The following is a 21,754-nucleotide window of genomic DNA, read 5'->3' on the forward strand; positions in this document are numbered from 1 at the left end:
CTCAACGTGATCAAGACAAAGGAGATAATTGTGGACTACAGCAAAAAGAGGACTGAGCACACCCCGATTCTCATCGACGGGGCTGCAGTGGAGCAGGTTGAGAGCTACAGGTTCCTTGGTGTCCACATCACCAACAAATTAACATGTTCCAAGCACACCAGGACAGTCGTGAAGAGGGCACGACAAACCCCCCTCGGGAGACTGAAAAGATTTGTCATGGGTCCTCAGATCCTCAAAAGGTTCTACAGCAGCACCATTGAGAGCATTGGTTGCCTCACTGCTTGGTATGGCAACTGCTAGGCCTCTGACCGCAAGGCACTACAGAGTGTAGTGCGAACTCCCCAGTACATCACTGGGGCCAAACTTCCTGCCATCCAGGACCTGTAGACAGGGCGGTGTCAGAGGAAGGCCCTAAAAATTGTCAAAGACTCCAGCCACCCTAGCCATAGCCTGTTCTCCTTGCTACCACACGGCAAGTCTAGGTCCAAGAGGCTTCTAAACAGCTTCTATCCCCAAGCCATAAGACTCCTGAACATCTAGTCAAATGGCTACCCAGACTATTTGCATTGCCCCCCCTCACTCCACACCACTGCCACTCTCTGTTGTCATCTATGCATAGTCGCTTTAATTAACTCTACCTACATGTACATACTACCTCAACTAACTGGTGCCCCTGCACATTGACTCTGTGCCGGCTTTCCCCCTGTATATATTGTTATTTTTTACTGCTGCTCTTTAATTACTTGTTATTTTTATCTCTTATTCTTATCCATATTTTTTTTCAATTGCACTGTCGGTTAGGGGCTCGTAAGAAAGCATTTCACTGTAAGGTCTACACATGTTGTATTCGGCGCATGTGACTCATAAAATTTGATTTGATTTGAATAGACGTTGAATTGAACTCTGTGCCCAGTTGGGAGAGGAAGAAAGAGTAGAGAAAAATAAAGAGAGAGGAAGAGAAAGAAAGAAGGTGATACTTTTGAGTGTCTTGTTTTATGGTTTGTTTGTTTGCCTGTTCTTTTGTGCTTTGTGATGGTTTGTGATGGAGAAGCTCTGCGAGCCAGCTGCCGCTTTGAGACAGAGCTTTATGGCCCTGAGACGGAGACCACCTTGAATCTGTTGTAATTCATTCAATGGGCTGCTGATACACACTACACGCCGTCTTCCTCTCTTCCTCTCTCTGACTGTCTTACTCTTTGTCTGTCCTTGACTTCACACTTCTTTATGCTTCTGTGTGTGTGTGTGTGTGTGTGTGTGTGTGTGTGTGAATCTGTTGCTGCTGCTGTAACATCTGGCCAGAGTGATTGTAAACATCAGTGAAAGGCCTCAATCACCAGCACGGGACTGAATAAACATGCCCCCCCCAGCCATGTCATTACGCATCTGTGTGACATATGAGAAGTGCTTAGAGAAAATTACATCCTCAAAGTTGAGGCAAGGGGGGCTGCGTACACACACATACACACAAGCATGCACACACTCACACCAGTTTTATGTTTTATACCAGCAAGTCAAAACATTTACCCATGGCTCCCTGGAGAAGAGGCTTTCAGCTGATTAGGGAACTGAGCAGATTTCACACATTCATCACTTTACACTGCATCATCACCAGATGAGTATGATTTTAAAAATATGTGAACCGTGGCAAGGAAAACACCCCAAAATGCATAACAAAGATGTACTATACTTCAACTCAAGAGACAGAGAACATAAAACAGTGAGTCTCAGACATTCAATTCAGAGTAAATTGTCCCATTGAATGTATCTTAGTTATTTCTGATGAACTATGACCATTAGTGGGTGGAAATGAGCAGCTGTTAATGTTATGTCCATGTTATTCAGTAAACCATCCTTTCCATGGGCGGAGGCCAACTGAGGCAGAAATTGTGGGAGAGCCATCAACCAGCCATCCATGGCAAGCTTGATGGAGGCATATAGCTTATTATACCAGTGTAACAGCCCATGCAGCTTGAGTGAATGTGGCTAACTGTTTTTCCCCTGTCATTTAGTCATCTGCAGGCATCTCGTTGGGCCCCTAATTCAGGACCACTTCAGCCTGTCTGACACACTTTGTAAATGAGAGTGGCTTATTTATTTTCTTTCTTTTTTGAAGGGGAAAGAGGGGGGGGAGAAAGGAAAGGCAGGAACACCAGGCAAGTTGATATTTAGTGCTGCTCTGAAAGCTACCGATTCCAAAACAGCGGGTCTGGCCATTCATTCTGCAGTTTTCCTCTTTTTTCCTGTTTGAAAAACTGTAGACCAGAAAGACTTTTCTAAAATATCAGGGCCAGGGATGTGGTCATCCAGAACTCTGTGGGCCTCCACAGACTAATCCCATGGATGACTGAGTTTGGGAAAAGAGGGAGGTTCAGGGGCAGACAGGTGTGTGTGTGTCTGTGTGTGTATCTGCGTGTGTGTATGTTTCAAGTTCAAGTTCCGATAAGGAATAATAAAATAAAAAAATCATAAAAGATAAGAATGCGAACTTAAAGTAAATGGCTGAGAAATATTTTTGCATAATATTGTATAGCAAGGCCAATTATAGTCCAATATTTGCAAGTTTTGGGGAAGGGGTGATTTGGGGGCAAGTGTTTAAATTGTGCAGTATTTAGCAATAATAACAAGAGTCTTGGAGCAGCAGGGTTGATGTGGTGTAGCATCAATATATATATATATATATGTGTGTGTGTGTGTGTGTGTGTGTGTGTGTGTGTGTGTGTGTGTGTGTGTGTGGATGAGAGTATGTCTGTATGGGTGTGTGGTTGAGTGAATGCATGTGTTCTAAGGTGCAGAGAGTCAGCGCAGGTGGTCAGTCCAGTTCAAGTGTTCAGCAGTCTGATGGCTTGTCTGATGGCCACAGACGATGCAATCGACATCACACTGTACTATCCCATTTGGACAAGAGGAATGCCTATGTAAGACTGCTGCTCATTGACTATAGCTCAGCATTGGACACCATAGTACCCTCCAAGCTCATCAATAAGCTTGAGGACCTGGGTCTCAAACCCACCCTGTGAAATTGGTCCTGGACTTCCTGACGGGCCGCCCCCAGGTGGTGAAGGTAGGAAATAACATCTCCACTTTGCTGATCCTCAACACTGGGGCCCCAAAAGGGTGCATGCTCAGCCCCCTCCTGAACTCCCTATTCACCCATGACTGCGTGGCCATGCACGCCTCCATCTCAATCATCAAGTTTGCAGACGACACAACAGTAGTAGGCTTGATTACCAACAATGACGAGACAGCCTACAGAGAGAAGGTGAGGGCACTCGGAGTGTGGTGTCAGGAAAACAAGGCTATCAGACTGTTAAACAGCCATCAATAAGACAGAGAGGCTACTCACTACATACAGACTTGAACAGCTCATGGCTAGGGTGTGTGGGGTGTTTGCTGCGGGCCTTCCTCGGGCACCATTTTGACTAGATTTTCTGGATGGGTGGGAGCACAGTCCCAGTGATGTAGTGGGCCGTCTTCACCACCTGCTTGAAGTTAAAAATCAACTCCTTTGTTTTTCTGACATAGAGGGAGAGGTTGTTGTCCTGGCACCACTATACCAATTAACTTACCTCCTCCCTATAGGCTGACTCGTTGCTGTTATTTATCAGGCCGACAACCGCGGTGTCGTCAGCAAACTTCATGATGGGTTTGGTTTCGTGCAAAGCCACGCAGTCATGGGTGGATAGGGAGTAGAGGAGAGAGCTGATGACAAACCTTTCATCTTTTGAATACCGATGGAAATGGCATCTTCCATGAATCTGTTGGAGAGGTAGGCAAATTGGAGTGGGTCTAGTGCATCTGGCCTTGATGTTGGCCATGACCAGCCTCTCGAAGCACATCATGATAACCGTTGAGAGTGCGACGGGGCAATAGTCATTTGGGCATGTCAACTTGTTTTTCTTGGGCACTGTACAGCCTGGGACAGGGACAAGTTGAAGATGTCTGATAAGACACGTGTGTGTGTGTGTGTGTGTGTGTGTGTGTGTGTGTGTGTGTGTGTGTGTGTGTGTGTGTGTGGTAAAGTAGAGAGGTCTAAACAAGTGGCCATTCCATGGAAAGAAGACTCCCACAGCCCTTCAGTGCACTGGACTACAGTCTGCTGCAGAGTTCATAGTGGGTGTACAAGGCAAAGAAAGACTGTAGCTCTGTCTGACAGCAGCTTTCCATTTGATCGTCTCTGTCTGACGCTGTTGTCGCACATGGTGTTTGACAAGTGCAGAATTGGGCCAAAAGAAAATCCTTTCAGACAATTTTAAAATCCTTTCACACTGTAAAACTTTATTCCCAATGCCTAGGTGAGGAGAGGACAGCGCTAGTCGCTCGCTAGGACTGCAGGGCTAGGACTGCATGATCAATATCTAGTCAAAGTGAGTAGGAAAGATAAAGTGCTAGCCTCGTGGGTAACAAGAGAGCATGTCTGTCTCGCCTATGTTCTCTCTGTGTACCATAATTACATGTTATCACCACCAACCTCCATCCCGGCTCCCCCCCTTTTCTAGTTTCATTCAGCCACAGAGAAAAAAGGGACAGGCAAGGGCAAACTGGCGGCCATTGTGTGCCTTTGTGTGGGTGTCTTTAAAAAGATAATGGGCATAGAGAAAAGAGATCAGAACAGAATAAGGAAAAGGTCCAGTCTCTCCCCTGAAGAGATAGACAATAGATAACATTTTTTTTATCTTCTATTATCTCCGTCTCCAAAGGGCTTTGGTCCACAGAAGCCACTCAGGCCCTCGTCGCTAGCGCTCTCTCTACCCACAATGCTTTGTGCTGTGTGCATGGTATTTATGCACTTACAATCTGACTATTTACTGTGGTGTGACCAGCTTCAAGAGGCAAATAATGTGTCATTGCTAACCACACGCTAACTCACAACCCTGTTTGTCTCATTCTAGTTTTACTACTGCTGTTGTTTTTGTTAGGTTTGTGAATCGCATCGCCACTGAAAGCCGACACGTTAGAGGTATTTTCACCAGACAGGATGGAGAGTATTGAAATGGCAAAGTTGCAAAGGACCTGTAAACACGCCAGAACTTCTCCCCGAGAAACAACTACATTTCTCAGAGTGAAGTTCAGTAGAGAGCATCCTATCACCACCCACTCCTCTCACGCCATGGCCCACTGCCACACACACACACACACACACACACACACACACACACACACACACACACACACACACACACACACACACACACACACACACACACACACACACACACACTTGCGCGCGCACGCACATTTATTTCAGTTTACATTTGAGTTTATGTGACAAAACAAGCAGTCATTGTGTAGAGAATCATTGTACCATTTAAACTGCTGTGAAATATATTTTCCATAGCCAAAAATATTGCATTTTCAGCTGTTTGAAGCCAGTTTACAAAACTGAAAGTAAAAGATGCAAAAAACGAATTTAAGAACGGGCAGCGTAGAAATAGCGCACATAGAATAGATCTATAGCTTGTTAGACTTTTGATCGGGTCGCCCAAAAAGTTAAATTTTGCAGCTTCAAACTATAGAATTTATGACGGGATTGAGACAAGCTGCAGCCTTAAAAACACATGCGTATGCCCCCAATTGGCACCCTACTCCCTATACAGTGCACTACTTTTGACCAGGACCCATAGGGCTCTGGTCAAAAGTAGTGCACTGCGTAGGGAATAGGGTGCCATTTGGGACACAGGCCTGTCTTTTAAAACAGGCTCTAAGTGCTCTCTTTGACATTTACAAGCCTCCATAATGGCTTCTAGATGGCATCTTTCAAACTTGTGTATGTTGCGCCATATCTCCCATGGGTGAGGGGGTAAACAAATATACCTCGTAGAGTTATGAGAGTTTATTTAACAGGACAAAGTCACAGCGTGTTAAATATATATTTTACATAATCTAAACTCGAAATCTCAAAGTGCTAAGGATTTATGCTTCATATCCAAATCTTAAATAAATATGGTTTTAACAGCCGACTTGGGGCCTCTTTCAACATACCTTTCCCCTGATTACTTTTTCCTTAAGCTAGGTTTTCTATTTAACATTTCAAAACGTTTCTTTAGATGGTGAAAGCAGACTGCTGCTTCAAGACTGTGTTGTTAATCATTGAGTGACTTCCCCCCCCCCCCCCTCTCTCTCTCTCTCTCTCTCACACACACACATCATTCCTCTCCCTCCTTTCCCCCTCCGTGGTCAGTGTTATTAGGGACTGGGGACTTAATGACCTGAGGTGTTGTTCTAAGACTGCTGAGCAAATACCTATAGTTTATACTCCATGTATCACTCTATTTGATAGTTAGCCCAGTTTGTCTAGTAACTAGCTACCTCCTGGATGGACGTTTCCTCCCCTGTAGCTAGGCTGATAGAAGGGTTAATGGGCAATGGAGAATTACCGGTAACTCTCTGGACACATAATCAAATATTAACCTGAAGCCACAGCTGGGGGTGTGTGTCATTCATTTATACAAACACACACACACACACACACACACACACACACACACACACACACACACACACACACACACACACACACACACACACACACACACACACAATCTGACACACTGACAAGACATTTAGCATGCCAACATGCTGATGACATCATTTCCCCCCTGTACTGTCAGTGAGCTATGAGAGAGAGCATGAATGAGGGGCCCGTGCCCCCCTGTGGCCTTTAGAGAATTTGGGTCTTAAGTTTCCATGTGGGCAGGCTGTGTGTCTGTTTCTGTGTGTGCGCTTGGCGACAGACAGTGAGTGCTGTGCCAGATGTGACCTTTGCCCATCAGAGCGCTCATCAGATGAAAGCCCAATGGCCCTGCATCTGTCTCCCCCTTCTCTCCCCTACATCCTCTCCTCAACACCCCCTCCTTCTTCATCTCGTTCCCCCCTCCTGGGTGTTGACACAGGTGTCCTCGTAACAAGTGTCGCATAGCCGCGACATGATGAACGGCTCTAGTGGGTGAAATGCCGATGATGGAGCTTTTCACTTATAGGTAAGGCAGGGCAGTGGCACGATCCCTGAATCTCTCTCCTCCCTCTCTCTCTCTCTCTCTCTCTCTCTCTGCCCCCAGCGCCATGCTTGATGTGGCTCTAAGAGTAACAAATTGCAGAGCTGTTAACCAGAAGCACATGACTTTTTTTCAGAGAGAAAGAGACCCAGTTGTGACAGACTTTAAGTGAGACAAGATTAGAGGATAAATATAGAGGTTTCTGGTCAGAGAGAATGGCCTGTTTTTATTCTGAAATCCGGAGAGGCGGACATTAGGGACTACTTGGGCTAAAGGGGTGGTAGTGACCTTAGTGGACTTCAGCACTAGACAACACCAGCAGTAGCACAGGTACAGTGTGTTCTCTTCCTGTAGCCGACTATCTACCGCTGAGTTCAGTGTATCCATAAAAATAAGCTGTCCTTATCCCCTTTCTCAGCTCTCTTTTATTCCTCTCCTCACTCCCCTCTGTCTCTGTTTTCATCCCTCCCTCCCTCCCTCCCTCCCTCCCTCCCTCCCTCCCTCCCTCCCTCCCTCCCTCCCTCCTACTGTTCGGTCAGTGGAGCAAGGCAGGCAATTTTGCTGCCCATAAAATAAATAGCCCGGTCTAATCAAGATCCCTGGATTGAAAAAGTAATGTGTGTGTGTGTGTGTGTGTGTGTGTGAGTTGTGAAAGGCGATGGACGACCACAAACAATCTGTTTTCTCCCAATTAGACATTATTTTGCGCTACTGATGGCACCGCTGATGAGAACCAGGGCTACTCTCCAGTTTCATTACAGAGGGAGATAGAGTGTGTACCCTGTTTCCCATCTGACCTTGAACCCTCATTTACCTCTAAAAGAACCCAGCTCCATTCCCTGAAGCTGCCCTCGAACCCGAGTCTGTAGTACTGTACACACAGCATTCTTCCATCCAGACTCATTAAGATGCACTGCATTCCTTGCATTACTTCTCCAACGATACCTCAACATCTGTGTACCATCATTAAGTTTACATGTATTAGCCAACACAAATCTGCTGATTCTGTCCACTTAATACCCACCCTGGTGTTGATAAGCTTACCTAATCAACAAGCTAGCTGATCTCTAAACCAAAGGAGGGAGGCTTAGGATATGTTCCAAATGGCACCCTATTCCCTATATAGTGCACTACTTTTAACCAGAGCACTATGGGTCCTGGTCAAAAGTACTGCACTAAATAGGTAATAGGGTGCCATTTGGGACACAGTCTTAATTGATCTCAAAGCCACCGCCTTGGAGGCGGCCGGCTCTGCTGTAGTCAAAACACAGCACTGGTTTCAAAGCTAAACAAGTTTCTGTTGCCTGCTTCAGAAGAACCGGCCCGGCCCCACGACACACCCATGGTGTGGTGCCAGCTCTACAGGGGATGGTCCTGATCAAAACATCCCACAGAGGGTGCACCATACTCGGCTGTGTCTCCAGCTGGCTCCCCCTTGGTGCATCCCCTCTTACTAACAACACTTCTGGGGAACCATATTTGCTCATATCTCAACACCCTGCATTCAGCACTTCTTTCCCCCATCCCTCATAGCCCAGGTGCCCTAACACAACTAATTTATAATCAGTCCTTTTAATGGATGAGACTGGGAAATACCTCATCAGGAGATGAATGTGGGGTGCACATTTTAACCGCATCACCAAGAAGGAATGCTGCACTTCACTGAGGTGTGGGGAGATGTGTGTCACGCAAATACATCAGATTAAAGGGACATCCTCTCAGACACACACAGACATACATACACCCTCGGCGTTACTCTGGACCATGATCTCTCTTTTGAAGAAGATATCCCTCTAGTGGTGTGGGGGCTATGCTTTGGCAAAATGGGTGGGGTTATATCCTTCCTGTTTGGCCCTGTCCGGGGGTGTCCTCGGATGGGGCCACAGTGTCCCCTGACCCCTCCTGTCTTAGCCTCCAGTATTTATGCTGCAGTAGTTTATGTGTCGGGGGGTTAGGGTCAGTTTGTTATATCTGGAGTACTTCTCCTGTCCTATTCGGTGTCCTGTGTGAATTTAAGTGTGCTCTCTCTAATTCTCTCTTTCTCTCTTTCTTTCTCTCTCTCGGAGGACCTGAGCCCTAGGACCATGCCTCAGGACTACCTGACATGATGACTCCTTGCTGTCCCCAGTCCACCTGGCCGTGCTGTTGCTCCAGTTTCAACTGTTCTGCCTTATTATTATTGGACCACGCTGGTCATTTATGAACATTTGAACATCTTGGCCATGTTCTGTTACAATCTCCACCCGGCACAGCCAGAAGAGGACTGGCCACCCCACTTAGCCTGGTTCCTCTCTAGGTTTCTTCCTAGGTTTTGGCCTTTCTAGGGAGTTTTTCCTAGCCACCGTGCTTCTACACCTGCATTGCTTGCTGTTTGGGGTTTTAGGCTGGGTTTCTGTACAGCACTTTGAGATATCAGCTGATGTACGAAGGGCTATATAAATACATTTGATTTGATTTTGATTTGATTTGATCAAGACTGTTTCAAGGACAGCTTTTTCCATGTACGTAACATTGCAAAAATCAGAAACTTTCTGTCCAAAAATGATGCAGAAAAATTAATCTGTGCTTTTGTCACTTCTAGGTTAGACAACTGCAATGCTCTACTTTCCGGCTACCCGGATAAAGCACTAAATAAACTTCAGTTAGTGCTAAATACGGCTGCTAGAATCCTGACTAGAACCAAAGAATTTGATCATATTACTCCAGTGCTAGCCTCCCTACACTGGCTTCCTGTCAAGGCAAGGGCTGATTTCAAGGTTTTACTGCTAACCTACAAAGCATTACATGGGCTTGCTCCTACCTATCTCTCTGATTTGGTCCAGCCGTACATACCTACACGTACGCTACGGTCACAAGACGCAGGCCTCCTAATTGTCCCTAGAATTTCTAAGCAAACAGCTGGAGGCAGGGCTTTCTCCTATAGAGCTCCATTTTTATGGAATGGTCTGCCTACCCATGTGAGAGACGCAAACTCGGACTCAACCTTTAAGTCTTTACTGAAGACTCATCTCTTCAGTGGGTCATATGATTGAGTGTAGTCTGGCCCAGGAGTGGGAAGGTGAACGGAAAGGCTCTGGAGCAACGAACAGCCCTTGCTGTCTCTGACTGGCCGGTTCCCCTCTTTCCACTAGGATTCTCTGCCTCTAACCCTATTACAGGGGCTGAGTCACTGGCTTACTGAGGCTCTTTCATACCGTCCCTAGGAGGGGTACATCACTTGAGTGGGTTGAGTCACTGATGTGATCTTCCTGTCTGGGTTGCCCCCCCCCCCTTGGGTTGTGCCGTGGTGGAGATCTTTGTGGGCTATACTCGGCCTTGTCTCAGGATGGTAAGTTGGTGGTTGAAGATATCCCTCTAGTGGTGTGGGGGCTGTGCTTTGGCAAAGTGGGTGGGGTTATATCCTTCCTGTTTGGCCCTGTCCGGGGGTGTCCTCGGATTGGGCCACAGTGTCTCCTGACCCCTCCTGTCTCAGCCTCCAGTATTTATGCTGCAGTGGTTTATGTGTCGGGGGGCTAGGGTCAGTTTGTTATATCTGGAGTACTTCTCCTGTCCTATCTGGTGTCCTGTGTGAATTTAAGTATGCCCTCTCTAATTCTCTCTTTCTCTCTTTCTTTCTCTCTCTCGGAGGACCTGAGCTCTAGGACCATGCCTCAGGACTACCTGACATGATGACTCCTTGCTGTCCCCAGTCCACCTGGCCGTGCTGCTGCTCCAGTTTCAACTGTTCTGCCTTATTATTATTGGACCACGCTGGTCATTTATGAACATTTGAACATCTTGGCCATGTTCTGTTACAATCTCCACCCGGCACAGCCAGAAGAGGACTGGCCACCCCACATAGCCTGGTTCCTCTCTAGGTTTCTTCCTAGGTTTTGGCCTTTCTATGGAGTTTTTCCTAGCCACAGTGATTCTACACCTGCATTGCTTGCTGTTTGGGGTTTTAGGCTGGGTTTCTGTACAGCACTTTGAGATATCAGCTGATGTACGAAGGGCTATATAAATACATTTGATTTGATTTGATTTGACCCTACCCCTACAAGCACACACACACACACACACACACACACACACACACACGCACACACTTCTGAGATTAAAAAGAGGGCATCCGTCTTCGCTGTGGGTCACTCTGGGTCATCCCATAGACTAGCTGAGGGTTAATTAATCGGAGTGAAGTCTGCTGTCTGTTGCACCTGTTTGTGTCCTACTCCCTTCCCCTCTCCCTCTCCCAATCACTCAATGGAAATCTACCCCCGTCCCATGGCAGCCATAAACTCAAAACACAGTCAGGAAGTCAAGCCAACAACAGGAAGCTTTCCCTTTTATTGTATTGTTTTCAGATAAGAAATGAGAGTGTCCCCTGAGTGTACTTGTGAAAATAAGGCTGCTTGGTGAGTTCCCGTTTCAGCAGGGATACGTCTGTGGTCTTTTTTGTGATATTTTATTGTTGAGGATACTTCTCAGGGTTGGACAACATTATCGGTTCATCTGATCGTCTGCATAAGCAGCAGTATGCTACCGCAACGGAATATATGTATGAATTGAGCTTATCAGGAGCAGGAATAGGAGAAAGCACTTCCTTCATTCATGATCTTTAAACTGTTGGGGACTCACTTTCTCCACTTAACCATGATGATGTAGCATCACATAAACAGAGAAAGGGGACATTATTATGTCTGGATGAACAGATATCATCATAACTACAGTAAGTCTTAGAAGTACCATAAATACATTGTTGCTGCTTCACGAGCTGTGTGTGAACTTGTGTGTGTGTGTGATGATATTTTGTGATTGTTTGCCATTCACTATTTCTCATCTCACCTGTTTTGAAGACCTCGTAGCGGATGGAGAAGCCTGCTCCATGGGTCTCGTAGTCGGACACAAACTTGATGTAGAGCTGGTACCCAGAAGACACCACGGGTGACGGGGCGATCTTCCCACAGTACTTCCCCACCAGCTGCCCACTCTCGTCCACACCGTCACGTACCTCCACATAGTCATACCTGGACAGAGAGGGGGAGAGGGGGAGTGAGTACCTGTCAGGGACCTGTTGTTGTATTAGGTATTTTATGCACACACACACACACACACAAGTTCATGTTTGATAGGTCATCCTCCATAATGCAGAAAAAAACATAATCTAGCGGTAATGAGGTGTACAGGATAAATCTCTCTCTCTGACAACACAATCAATCATTTAAACTCAGTCTCATTTATTTTCAAAGGAAAGTATTAGTGTATACAGTTTAGGAGTCATAAATATCAGAAAGTGCAGGTGTGATTCATGTCAAAATATGATTGTTACAGTGCCTTTTTAGTTTTTTAGATATGTCCATTATTACATGGCCACTATTTGTTTTGACATCTGAATCAAGAGCGGAAACAGAGAAACACATGTTACTGCAGCACACACACACACACACACACACACACACACACACACACACACACACACACACACACACACACACACACACACACACACACAACACACAATAAGTTGGAAACAACAATCAAGTTCATGTTTTGATAGGTGATCCTCCATAATGCAGAAAAAAACATGCTCTAGTGGTAGTGAGATCTACAGGATAAATCCAAGACCAGGTGGGCAGGTTGGTTAACCTTCTCATATTTCCTCCACGTGGCACGGCTCCATGTTGTTAGCTAGAAAATGCGGACACTGCAGAGATTCTATAACAATGACTCCCAGCTGTACGGAGTCTAGGTTTACATAAAACTGGTCTAGTGGAGCTGTGAGTGTGTGGTGGAGCTATGTCGAAACTGTCAGTGCAGCTCAATAGCTGTCTTCTCCCTGTAAAAGAGCCGATGCCTAAAGAGAGAAGTGTGTGTGGGGTTTATATGTGTTTCTGTGTTGTCTGTTGTTCTGTGTGTGTCTGTGTGTATTTGAGTATATTTAATGTCAGTGATCGTATTATACTCCTTGGAGGCAGGTACAGGGAGACCACCAGACGCACGTGTTAACGCAATCAGGCGGCAGCTATGGGATTGCAGCTCATGCGCACGCACGCACGCACGCACGCACGCACGCACGCACGCACGCACGCACGCACACACACACACACACACACACACACACACACACACACACACACACACACACGCACGCTCCACATCCTACTCAAATGGAATTTCAGATCCAGGGCTATTGGCATGAGGAGCTGGCTAATTGAGTCAGCAAGAAGCTTTAAGACCAAGGGAGGAAATCGCCTTCAGAATGTGCACGGGTAACAACGGGAGCCAATGCACTCACACATCGTGTGTGTAACATAAGATGGAGCGAAGAGGGCAATCTGAATCTGATCCGTTGGCCAACCAGGATGGCCTGAACGAACACAGCCCATGGGGATCTGGGCTGAAAAGCAATGTGTTCCTGTGTGTGTGTTTGCGTATGTGTTTGTGTTTACGTGTGCCTGTGTATCTGTATGTAAGTATGCGGTGTATACCTTTGCATGTACGTGTGTGTGTCTGCAGTGCAGGAGAAATTAATCATCCATGCTTTGTTAGGGGTTCAAGCAGCGAAACTGGTAAAAAGGGTCACAGTCGGACATTCAGAGAGAGGGCATATTATTGTGGCCCTGGTGGCACAAAATCATTAAAGGCCTGACTGCACAGAGATGCTTGGGAATATGGTCCAACGGGGGACCGTTTGTGGGTGTTTACAGGGGGGAAGGGGTATATCTGATCTCCATCACCTAGGACTTGACAATGGTTAACCAAATCTCTCCATTTCTGCTCAATTTCGCATGCCTTCTCATACAGCTGCAGCTGTATATGCATTCGGAAATCAAGGCCTTTCTTGAGTCGGGCTCTGGGATGGCGCAACAGTTAAGCATTTGAATGTATAGTTGTTTGTTGGGGAAAGGGGTTGAGTGTGTGTGTGTGTGTGTGTGTGTGTGTGTGTGTGTGTGTGTGTGTGTGTGTGTGTGTGTGTGTCACAGTCTCACAACTGTTGTGAGGGAGTAAAGATGTTCGGGACAATATAGGATTAATAACAATAATTGTTTGCTAAAATAATAATTGCTTGTCAAAACGTATCTTTTATAATGGCAATACTGGTAGGAGGTAACAATCCTTTGCATAAACTACCAACCTTATTACAAATATAAATGTCTAAATATGGAAATTAGACTAGTAGAATTTTTTTAATAGATATATATACATTTTAATAGCTATATATAATACAAATTGAGGTGAGGGCGATGGAAATTATTTTGGCGATTGATCTGCTTCTGTTCTGTGGTTGGCACTGTGTGCTCTTTTTGAAGGATGGGTCCCGGTCTCTCGGGGGCCATGTGATCTGGGGGGTCGAGGGTGGTCTGCCGGTCAATGGGATGACAGCCCAACTCAGGATGAGGAGGATTTTTAGGGGGTGTAATAGTGGAGACCAATTGGCGGTTTACTTAGCAATGCAAATATCATGGTACAGCTATATGGACACTCATGTTACTTTTTAATGGTACGTTTACAAACATATATTATGATAAATATAATTGAAACTTGTGTTTACCCGTATTTACCTGGCTCAAAGAGAAGGAATATAATATCTATTGCTTACAGGAAACTCATTCAACAATTTTAGATGAAGTTTTGTGGGAAAAGGATTGGGGGGCGAAGTATATTTCTCCCATGGGCAAAGAAATTCAAAAGGGGTGATGATATTAATTAACAGTAATTTTGACACAAATGTGCAAATTTTCCAAACAGATCCTCAAGGTAGATGGATGATTTAAATATGTTATTGGACCTTAAAGAGATATGGCTTATTAACCTAAGCGGTCCAAATAATGATGATCCATGCTTCTTTGAAAATATATAGAATAATTTATCAACCCGACAAGCAACACAATACTATTATTACAGTGGGAGATTATAATACAGTTTTAAATACCTCAATGGACCATAAAGGAAATCACAATACAAACTATCACACTAATGCACTTAAGGAAATAATGAATGTCATGGATACATTGGAATTTGTGGATATATGAAGGCTTAAATACCCTGACCTAGTGAGATATACAGTTGAAGTCGGAGGTTTACATACACCTTAGCCAAATACATGTAAACTCAGTTTTTCAGAACTCCTGACATTTAATCCTAGTAAAAATGCACTGTTTTAGGTCAGTTAGGATCATCACTTCATTTTAAGAACGTCGCGCCCTGACCATAGAGAGCTGTTCATTCTCTATGTCGGTTAGGTCGGGGTGTGATTAAGGTTGGGTTATCTAGGGGAATTGTATATCTATGTTGGCCTGGTAAGGTTCCCAATCAGAGGCAGCTGTTTATCGTTGTCTCTGATTGTGGATCATATTTAGGTAGCCATTTCCCCATTGTGCTTTGTGGGATCTTGTCTATGTATAGTTGCCTGTGAGCATTATTATAGCGTCACGGTTCGTTTGTTTGCGTTGTTGTTCTTTGACGTTTTCTATTCCAAAATAAAGGATGGAAACATACCACGCTACATCTTGGTCTACTCCTTATGACGAGTGTGACAAAGAATGTGAAATGTCAGAATAATAGTAGAGAGAATGATTTAAGTCAGCGTTTATTTCTTTTAACCACAATCCCAGTGGGTCAGAAGTTTACATACACTCAATTAGTATTTGGTAGCATTCCTTTTAAATTGTTTAACTTGGGTCAAACATTTCAGGTAGCCTCCCACAAGCTTCCCACAATAAGTTGGGTGAATTTTGGCCCATTCCTCCTGACAGAGCCGGTGTAACTGAGTCAGGTTTGTAGGCCTCCTTGCTCGCACACGCCTTTTTCAGTTCTGCACACACATTTTCTATAGGATTGAGGTCAGGAATTTGTGATGGCCACTCCAATATCTTGACTTTGTTGTCCTTAAGCCATTTGCCACAACTTTGGAAGTATGCTTGGGGGCATTATCCACTTGGAAGACGCATTTGCGACCAAGCTTTAACTTCCTGACTGATGTCTTGAGATGTTGCTTCAATCTATCCACGTAATTTTCCTCCCTCATGATGCCATCTATTTTGTGAAGTGCACCAGTCCCTCGTGCAGCAAAGCACCCCCACAACATGATGCCGCCACCCCCAAGCTTCACGGTTGGGATGGTGTTCTTCGGCTTGCAAGCCTCCCCCTTTTCATCCAACAGAATAATGGTCATCATGGCCAAACTGTTCTATTTTTGTTTCATCAGACCAGAGGATATTTCTCCAAAAAGTCTGATCTTTGTACCATGTGCAGGTGCCAACCATAGTCTGAGTTTTTTATGGCGGTTTTGGAGCAGTGGCCTCTTCCTTGCTGTGCTGCCTTTCAGGTTATGTCGATATTGGTCTCGTTTTACTGTGGATATAGATACTTTTTAAAAACCTATTTCCTCCAGCATCTTCACAAGGTAATTTGCTGTTGTTCTGGGAATGATTTACACTTTTCGCACTAAAGTACGTTAGGAGACAGAACGCGTCTCCTTCCTGAGCGGTATGATGGCTGTGTGGTCCCATGGTGTTTATACTTGCATGCTACTGTTTGTACAGATGAACATGGTACCTTCAGGTGTTTGGAAATTGCTCCCAGGGATGAACCAGTGTGAAGGTTTACATTTTGTTTCTGAGGTCTTGGCTGATTTCTTTTGATTTTCCCATGATGTCAAGCAAGAGGCACTGAGTTTGAATGTAGGCCTTGAAATACATCCACAGGTACACCTCCAATTGATTCAAATGATGTCAATTAGCCTATCAGAAGCATCTAAAGCTATGACATAATTTCCTGGAGTTTCCCAAGCTGTTTAAAGGCACAGTCAACTTAGTCAACTTTAAAGGCACAGTCAACTTAGTAATGTAAACTTAGTTATGTAAACTTCTGACGCACTGGAATTGTGATACAGTGAATTATAAGTGAAATAATCTCTCTGCAAACAAATGTTGGAAAAATTACTTGTGTCATGCACAAAGTAGATGTCCTAACCGACTTGCCAGAGCTATAGATTGTTAACAATACATTTGTGGATTGGTTGAAAAATGAGTTTTAATTACTCCAACGTAGGTGTATCTAAACTTCCGACTTGTACGTGGTGGAGGCTTAATCAAGCTAGTCATCTTGATTACTTTTTTTATGTCCAGTAAAAAGTGTTGATAGGGGACAGAATGCGGGTGGACCATCACATAATTAGCATACATTTTACTCTTACAGAATTTCCACGTGGGCAAGGATATTGGACATTTAATCAAAGCCTATTGGATGATAACAGAATCATTTTTAACTGATTTTTTCTGACATAACATTGGCACAGTAGATCCCCTTATTGTATGGGACATTTTAAAATGTACCTTTAGAGGCCATGCAATTCAGTATTTAATTATAAAACAAAAGCAATTTAGGTCAAAAGAGAATGGAAGGACTAACAGTACAGACAGATAGCAATACAAACTGTACCATAGAGTCTCAGAGTAAGTTAGAGGAAAAACTAAAGAAATGGAGTAACTTATTCAATAAAGATCCAGTGTAATATATTATAAAAATAATGCGAACTGGATGGAATATTGGGAAAAATGCACCGAATTCTTTTTCAATCTTCAATATAGAAATGCTACCAAAAATGATTTACTGACACTTGTTACAAATGATGGAGTCACCCATGATTCACCAATCAATATTTAGAAAGAGGAAGTAAAGCATATGTTTTCCTCCTCCAACTCCACTAACAAATGCTAAATGTATGGATTTTTTTCATATTAATGTAAAAGTAACATGTGTACAGAAAGACCAATGTGAAGGACAAATTACAAAGGAGGAACGTCTTAATGCAATTACAGTGGCTTGCAAAAGTATTCACCCCCTTGGCATTTTTCCTATTTTGTTGCCTACAACCTGGAATTGACATGGATCTTTGGGGGGTTTGTATCATTTGATTTACACAAGATGCCTACCACTTTGAAGGTGCAAAATATTTTTTATTGTGAAAGAAACAAGAAATAAGTCAATAATTTGTAGAGACACCTTTTGCAGCAATTACAGCAGCAAGTCTCTTGGGGTATGTCTCTATAAGCTTGGCACATCTAGCCACTGGGATTTTTGCACCTTCTTCAAGGCAAAACTGCTCCAGCTCCTTCAAGTTGGATGGGTTCCGCTGGTGTAAGCAATCCTTAAGTCATACCACAGGTTCTCAATTGGATTGAGGTCTGGCCTTTGACTAGGCCATTCCAAACCTCCGTTCCAGTCTCAAATCTCTAGATGATTGAAACAGGTTTCCCTCAAGAATTTCCCTGTATTTATCACCATCCATCATCCTTCAATTCTGACCAGTTTCCCAGTCCCTGCCGATGAAAAACATCCCCACAGCATGATGCTGGATGTTGTTCTCGGGGTGATGTGAGGTGTTGGGTTTGCACCAGACATAGCGTTTTCCTTGATGGCCAAAAAGCTACATTTTAGTCTCATCTGACCAGACTACCTTCTTTCATATGTTTGGGGAGTCTCCCACAACACCAAACGTTAGCTAATTTTATTCTTTAAGCAATGTATTTTTTCTGGCCACTCTTCCGTAAAGCCCAGCTCTGTGAAGTGTACGGCTTAAAGTGGTCCTATGGACAGATACTCCAATCTTCGCTGTGGAGCTTTGCAGCTCCTTCAGGGTTATCTTTGGTCTCTTTGTTGCCTCTCTGATTAATTCCCTCCTTGCCTGGTCTGGGAGTTTTGGTGGGCGGCCCTCTCTTGGCAGGTTTGTTGTGTTGCCATATTCTTTCCATTTTTTTATAATGGATTTAATGGTGGATGTTCAAAGTTTCTGATAATTTCTATAACCCAACCCTGAACTGTACTTCTCCACAACTTTGTCTCTGACCTGTTTGGAGAGCTCCTTGGTCTTCATGATGCTGCTTGTTTGGTGGTGCCCCTTGCTTAGTAGTGTTGCAGACTCTGGGGCCTTTCAGAACAAGTGTACAGTCGTGGCCAAAGGTTTTGAGAATGACACAAATATAAATTTCTACAAAGTTTGCTGCTTCAGTGTCTCTAGATATTGATTTCAGATGTTGCTATGGAATACTGAAGTATAATTACAAGCTTTTCATAAGTGTCAAAGGCTTTTATTGACAATTACATGAAGTTGATACAAAGAGTCAATATTTGCAGTGTTGACCCTTCTTTTTCAAGACCTCTGCAATCCGCCCTGGCATGCTGTCAATTAACTTCTGGGAGACATCCTGACTGATGGCAGCCCACTCTTGCATAATCAATGCTTGGAGTTTGTCAGAATTTGTGGGGTTTTGTTTGTCCACCTGCCTCTTGACGATTGACCACAAATTCTTAATGGGATTAAGGTCTGGGGAGTTTCCTGGCCATGGACCCAAAATATCAATGTTTTGTTCCCCGAGCCACTTAGTTATCACTTTTGCCTTATGGCAAGGTGCTCCATCATGCCGGAAAAGGCATTGTTCGTCACCAAACTGTTCCTGGATAGTTGGGAGAAGTTGCTCAAGGAGGATGTGTTGGTACCATTCTTTATTCATGGCTGTGTTCTTAGGCAAAATTGTGAGTGAGCCCACTCCCTTGGCTGAGAAGCAACCCCACACATGAATAGTCTCAGGATGCTTTACTGTTGGCATGACAAGGACTGATGGTAGCGCTCATCTTGTCTTCTCCGGACAAGCTTTTTTCCGGATGCCCCAAACAATCGGAAAGGGGATTCATCAGAGAAAATGACTTTACCCCAGTCCTCAGCAGTCCAATCCCTGTACCTTTTTCAGAATATCAGTCTGTCCCTGATGTTTTTCCTGGAGAGAAGTGGCTTCTTTACTGCCCTTCTTGAAACCAGGCCATCCTCCAAAAGTCAGCCTCACTGTGCATGCAGATGCACCACACCTGCCTGCTGCCACCACTTTTCCGTAAAAAAAAAGAACATTTAACATCAAATTTTTACATTTCACTTCACCAATTTGGACTGTTTTGTGTATATGTCCATTACATGAAATCCAAATAAAAAATAAAAAAATGTATAGCTAAATGCTTAGCGCATAGAAGGAGAAGGAGAGTTTATAAGGGATTGCATAGGAGATGTTGCACCTACTGTGACTATGCAATCCTACCTTAACCAGAAACCGGGGATAGATAGCGACATTCGCGCAAAACTGAAAGAGCGAACCACCGCATTTAACCTTGGGAAGGTGAGGTGACTGGGAATATGGCTGAATATAAACAGTGTAGTTATTCCCTCCGCAAGGCAAGCGAAATATCAGTATAGAGACTAAGTGGAGTAGCAGTTCAACAGCTCAGACACGAGACACATGCGGCAGGGTCTATAGACATTCACAGACTACAAAAGGAAAACCAGCCACATTATGGACACCGACGTCTTGCTTCCAGATAAACAAAACACCTTCTTTTCCCGCTTTGAGGATAATACAGTGCCACCGACGTGGCCCGCTGCCAAGGACTGTGGGTTCTCCTTCTCTGTGGCCAACGTGAGTAAGACATTTAAACGTGTTAACCCTATCCGCGTCCTCAGAGCATGCGCAGACCAGCTGGCTGGTGTGTTTACGGACATATTCAATCTCTCACTCTCCCAGTCTGCTGTCACCACATGCTTCAAGATGGCCACCATTGTTCCTGTACCCAAGAAGGCAAAGGCAAAGTGAGTAGCACTCACTTCTGTCATCATGAAGTGCGTTGAAAGGCTAGTCAAGTATCATGTCACCTCCACCTTACCTGTCACCCTAGACCCACTTAAATTTGCTTACCGCTCCACAAGGTCCACAGGCGATGCAATCGCCATCACACTGCACACTGCCCTATTCCATCTGGACAAGTGCAAAACCTATGTAAGAATGCTGTTCATTAACACCATAGTAGCTCATCATTAAGCTTGAGGCCCTGGGTCTCAACCCCACCTGCATCCTGGACTTGCTGTTGGGCCGCCCCCAGGTGGTGAAGGTAGGAAATAAAATCTCAGTTTCACTGATCCTCAAAACCGGGGTCCCACAAGGGTGCATGCTCAGCCCCCCCCGTACTCCCTGTTCACTCAAGACTGCGTGACCATGCACGCCTCCATCTCAATCATCAAGTTTGCAGATGACACAACAGCAGTGGGCTTGATTATCAACAACGATGAGACAGCCTACAGGGAAGAGGCGAGGGCATCTCTCACTCAACATCAACAAAACAAAGGAGATGATTGTGGACTTTAGGAAACAGCACATATCCACATTGATGGGACAGCAGTGGAGAAGGTGGAAAGTACACATCACGGACGAACTGAAATGGTCCACCCACACAGACAGTGTGGTGAATGAAGAAATGCGGCTTGTCACCTAAAACCCTCACAAGCTTTTACAGATGCACAATCGAGAGTCTCCGGTCAAGCTGTATGGCAACTGCACCGCCCACAACCGTAAGGCTCTCCAGAGGGTGGTGCAGTCTGCATAACGTACCAACGGGGACAAAATACCTGCCCACCAGGACACCTACAGCACCCGATGTCACAGGAAGGCCAAAAAGATCATCAAGAACAACAACCACCTGAGCCACTGCCTGTTCACTCCACTACCATCCAGAAGGTGAGGTATGATCTCCAGTGAACCAGTGGACAATAACAGGTGCATCAAAGCTGGGACTGAGAGACTGAAAAACAACTATCTCAAGGCCACCCCTAATACAGAGGCTGCTGCCTACATACAGGCTTGAAATTATTGTCCACTTTAATAAATGGATCACTAGTCACTTTAATAATGCCACTTTCATAATGTTTACATATCTTGCATTACTCATCAGTATGTATAGTATAT

General features: G+C 44.6%; 1 protein-coding gene across 3 annotated transcripts in view; it reads right to left on the minus strand.

The window, feature by feature from the left end:
• LOC115130459 (neuropilin-1a-like) overlaps positions 1-21,754 on the minus strand; it is a 119,297-nt gene that overhangs the window by 66,798 nt on the left and 30,745 nt on the right. For all 3 annotated transcript variants that reach the window (XM_029661631.2, XM_029661629.2, XM_029661632.2), the window contains one exon: positions 11,814-11,995. In XM_029661631.2, the coding sequence (XP_029517491.1) occupies positions 11,814-11,995 (182 nt within the window). The remainder of the gene's footprint in view (positions 1-11,813; positions 11,996-21,754) is intronic.

This window comes from Oncorhynchus nerka, linkage group LG6 (genome assembly GCF_034236695.1).
Source record: "Oncorhynchus nerka isolate Pitt River linkage group LG6, Oner_Uvic_2.0, whole genome shotgun sequence".
Lineage (NCBI taxonomy): Eukaryota > Metazoa > Chordata > Actinopteri > Salmoniformes > Salmonidae > Oncorhynchus > Oncorhynchus nerka.